Source organism: Acomys russatus, chromosome 13 (genome assembly GCF_903995435.1).
Source record: "Acomys russatus chromosome 13, mAcoRus1.1, whole genome shotgun sequence".
Classification (NCBI taxonomy): domain Eukaryota; kingdom Metazoa; phylum Chordata; class Mammalia; order Rodentia; family Muridae; genus Acomys; species Acomys russatus.
The window spans coordinates 55,137,744-55,142,590 of NC_067149.1; the positions used below are offsets into that span (position 1 = coordinate 55,137,744).

Consider the following 4,847-nt stretch of genomic DNA (forward strand, 5'->3'; position numbering starts at 1 on the left):
TTTTTTCCTTCAAGGAAAATTCATATCTATCATTTATCCCTACATTTGGGTGGGGAAACACAGGCAGCATATTTCCTTATGAGGAGAAAGAAACTAAAATTATTATCGAAAAATCAAAATAAGGATTCTCTGTGACTTATTACTAGAGGCCATTCTTAGTATGTCACGAAGGAAGATTTGAAGATGTCTTACTTCTGCTCATACAATGAGCGGAAAATCAGTCTTAATTGCTCTGTGCATCCGGCACACCTCATACAATTATAACGTTAGAGCTGTAAAATGCTTGTGAGAAATTATGTTTTCAGAACCAAAGAACCAGACACTGACGCTGGATCAGACCTGACAGGATTCATTCCTCTCAGCATGCTGGACACTGACATTGTGTATCCTTCTTGCTCTAGCCCTAGACAACTCTGTTGCTGTTACCCCTTAGAACTGGACAGCTTCCCAGACAGCATTATAGAAAGCTTCTGATCACATTTGTCCAGCATTTCAATCTGTCCAACACAGGACTCCTATTACACCTGGAATCTCTCAACATTTAGAAACTGGACCACAAACGCAACCCTTGGCTTGCTTAACCATTTTCCCCAATTTTTGGGCCCCTTCTAATGTATTATATGCCCCAGTTCAGCCTGAAGAAACCTTAAGGGAATGACCCCTTAGAAGGGTTGGGAATGAGATATCAGAAATCTGAGTATATTCAAGAAATGCAGTTCTCAGGTGATGGTCTGGATCTGCACTACTTCAAACCATTTTTGACACTCACCTTGGCTAACCAGCAGATGTGAAAGGAGACCTTGGATTGGCATCAGGATGAAAGAAAAAAACACTTGCGGAAGAAAACCTTTCCGGCAGTATAGGATCTTTCTCTGGGATTTGGGGATACTATCGGTGTTGATGCTCTTGAAGAAAAGTATCAGATTATCAGCTGTGGATAGCTTCTCTGCTGGAGCACTCCACTCAGCCTGATGAGCCTCCCTAACTGGAATACATTGTTAACTTAAGTGTAGGAAGCACAAGTGCTTGAAGCTAACATCCTTGCAGAGCTGCAAAGTTTGAGCACAGTGGTAGCAACATGAAAAGCAATAATAAAAAAATTGAACAGACTTTATGTACAATTATTATTACTGTAGGCCAGTTATTATTGCCCATTTTGAATGTCCAAAATATTGATAGTATTTCTGTGTCTAAGACATTGATAGTAATATTAGTGCTATGTTTTCTTTGGTAAGAGCTCATTATATGTCATATTTAAAAAAAAATCGCAGAATCTCTAAATAAAATTTGGTAAAGAATTGAAAAAAAAAAAAAAAAAAAAAAAAAAAAAAAAAAAAAAGAAAAGAAAAGAAAAGAAAAGAAAAATCCAAACAAGACACAGAAAGCTGATAGCTATCTTTAGCACATATTACTGCTACCACTTAAGGAAAATGTAGCTTATAGATGTAATGTAAAATTAGCCAAAAGTTTGACTATGGTAAAAAGGGGTTCCAATGGCACCCTACATATTTCCTGACATAGCCATCATCACACAACAATTATTTATTTTATTGCCTGTTTTGCAAGTAGATATAAACACTTGCATGCTGCCCTTGTTGGATATTTTTATCTCTACTACTACATGCTTGTTATATGAATCTTTAACATTCATTGGAAAACAAACCTAAGGGTGTTATGTAGAAATAGACATTCTTTGAAGTAAATAGTACTTTATACAATACTAAAAATTTGCTGACAGTCTAAAATTATAATGTTCATATATTGCCTGACTACTGTGAACTTGGTGCTATTATAAGTTCAGTTTTTGCATACTAAATTTCTAATTAGTTTCAGCTCGATCTCTAATTAATTCTAAACTAGCTCTCTAGCCAGCGGATGGCAGAAAAGCTGACTCTCATCCTGAGGCTCTCAACAGCAATATTCTCCTTTCATATCCACATCATGCAAATCAGAACACTGTTTTTCAACATGACTCAGGACCAGGCTGATGTTATTATTAATGACAAAACACTCAAGTGAGGAGGCCACCTGCTTCATTCTGTAGCAATGGACCTGAGGCTTTCCATGCTAACAAACTTTATATTAGTTTTCATTAAGAATAACTCCAGTTCCTCTTCCTGTAAGCGACCCGAGGGGACCTGCGAAGATGGTTCCCTACTCACTTGACCCGGAAAACCCTACAAAATCATGCAAATCAAGAGGTTCAAATCTTCGTGTTCACTTTAAGAACACCCGGGAAACTGCCCAGGCCATCAAGGGTATGCATATCCGAAAAGCCACCAAGTATCTGAAAGATGTCACTTTAAAGAAGCAGTGTGTGCCTTTCCGGTGGTATAATGGTGGAGTTGGGAGGTGCGCCCAGGCCAAACAGTGGGGCTGGACTCAGGGTCGGTGGCCAAAAAAGAGTGCTGAATTTTTGCTGCACATGCTGAAAAATGCGGAAAGTAATGCTGAACTCAAGGGTTTAGATGTAGATTCCCTGGTCATTGACCACATCCAGGTGAATAAGGCACCTAAGATGCGCCGACGAACTTACAGGGCCCATGGCCGGATTAACCCATACATGAGCTCCCCCTGCCACATCGAGATGATCCTCACTGAAAAGGAGCAGATTGTTCCAAAGCCCGAGGAGGAGGTGGCACAGAAGAAGAAGATATCCCAGACGAAACTGAAGAAACAAAAACTGATGGCACGGGAATAAATTCTGCATAAAATAAATGCAGATAAAAGTTTAAAAAATAGAATAACTCCAAACCCATATTTTTTTCTATATGTCACTAGGATGACCACCACTTAGAAATTCTGGAGAGGTCATCCATTGTCACACATCACAGAAAGACGATACTGCAGCATTCATCCATAAAACAGTTCTGGGAGTGATCAAATGTTTTTCTGGTTGAAATAGCCATTGAAGGCCAACTGTTATCCATGTATACTTTGTGAATTGGCAGATGTGAAAAGCTATAAGGTATATAGTGAAAAAGGTGATTTCAGAACACAGTTGAACAAGATGGTTTCACAGCATTGGATATGTGGACCACAGAATCAGAGCATCTGATATATGAAAAAATGAATGTATCCTTTTTAGCATGAATATGTGAAAATGTTTAATAGTGTTATAAATCTAGGATTTTGCTCTGTGCAGAACTTTTAAGAGACATTCTACTGTTTTCTGCTTTCTAATATGACATAACTTACAGTTATTCTTTGAGAATTTCATACATGTACACAAAGTATTTCAATCATATTCCCTTACTACTCCATCCTCAAACTCCTCCAAACATCGTGTCCTTTTCTTTTGTTTCATATCCCACTGCGTTCAATTAACGCTGTACATGTAAGTGCATGTTTTATATCCCATTGCGTCCAATGAATGTTGTGCATGTACGTGTACATACGGAGTCATGCACTGGATCATAGTCTGTTACTAGGGTTATACTTGAGAATAAAATCTGACTACTTTTCTCCCAGCAGCCACCAACTCTCAGTAGCTCCTCAGGTAGGAGTGATGACTCTTGTGCTCATCTTCCGTCCTGCTAGGATGCTGACAGGTTTCATCTTGAGCAGATCTTTTGCAGAGAGGCACAGCTGCTGTGGCTTCATGAGTGTGGTGGCCCTGTTATGTCTAGAAGATGCCGTTTTACTTAAGTCCTCCCTGACCTCTGGCTCTTACAGTTTTCCTGCCCTGGTTTACATGTTTTTTCCTGAACCTTTTTTTTTGGGGGGGGGAGTGTTTGGTTTGTGGGGGAGCATTCTCTGCAATCTGACTGATTTGGAGTGTTTGCATTAACTCCCGCCCACTGCACAAAGAGTCCTCCCTAGTGAGGTCTGTGAGCTGCAGTGATCTATGGCAGTCCTTCCTTGGAAGGCAGGTTGGTGCTATAACATGACTGCACTTAGAACAAGCACTTCTGGAAACCACTGTGTCAATTCTTTTATTTTCATAAACATAGAAACAGCTTAAAATTATATTGCATTTTAAAATACAAACAAATACATAAACACTTTATTGCACATAGGAAAATCTTTGAACAAGTACTACATGCAACATTAAGAACTGGGAAAGACACAAACAGGTTTTGTGACAAGTTTGGCATTATTCTAGGGTGGTAATCACTTGACGTTTGTCCTGACAGAGATCTGTCATGACACATATTGCACTTTTTTTTCCAGCACTTTGAAATCTGCTTTACAAATATTCCTTATATGCTGTGCATTTGTCTTTTCCTTGAAATACACTGGAAAGAAGAGTTTTATAGACTAAGAAATACATACATTGAAAATGAGCTGTCTACACCGAGGAAGTTAAAGAAAAGGTCACCCTTATAATCCTTTGGGAGAAAACAATTGAAAAACCAACCTGGCAAAGGTCTGTAAATAGAGGGAGCTCCTGCAAAGTTTGGTTTAATAAGCATTGGTCTACTTGTGAATGTTTTTTGATTTTAAGAAAATCATTAATAAGTCACATTTTCCTGTATCTACATGCAGATTTTACTTCCACCGAAGCTCCTTCAAATAGTGCAAATGCATGAAGGCTCTGGCTGTTGCGTTCAGTCAGCAATAAATAATATCTGAAAGCTTGTCATTCTATTCATTCTAGACTTGAAATATAAAGTGCTTCTATGACGCTTCATAGTCATCTTCACTTCGATTTGATTATCAGTCAGTTGGTGACATTTCAACTTGTAGTCAAAGGATCTTCCTGGAGTTTCTGTTTCTTGTGTCCCACAATCCTATCTGGAAGGGTTCCAGGATAATGCAAAGTCTGTTTGTGAGGTGTTTATGAAAACGCAACCACAGAGTAGCATCCAGTCACACAACTTTTCTGTGGTGCTACGGCGCAGTCA

General features: G+C 38.9%; 1 protein-coding gene across 1 annotated transcript; it reads left to right on the forward strand.

The window, feature by feature from the left end:
* Nucleotides 1-2,114: 2,114 nt before the first annotated feature.
* LOC127196866 (60S ribosomal protein L17-like) lies at nt 2,115-2,725 on the forward strand. The gene has a single exon (XM_051154606.1). The coding sequence runs from the start codon at nt 2,147-2,149 to the stop codon at nt 2,699-2,701; it is 555 nt and encodes a 184-aa protein (XP_051010563.1). The 5' UTR covers nt 2,115-2,146; the 3' UTR covers nt 2,702-2,725.
* The last annotated feature ends 2,122 nt before the right edge of the window (nt 2,726-4,847 follow it).

Coding starts and splice junctions, on each gene's coding strand:
- LOC127196866 (XM_051154606.1), top strand. CDS start 2,147: ATGGTTCCCTACTCACTTGACCCGGAAAACCCTACAAAATCATGCAAA.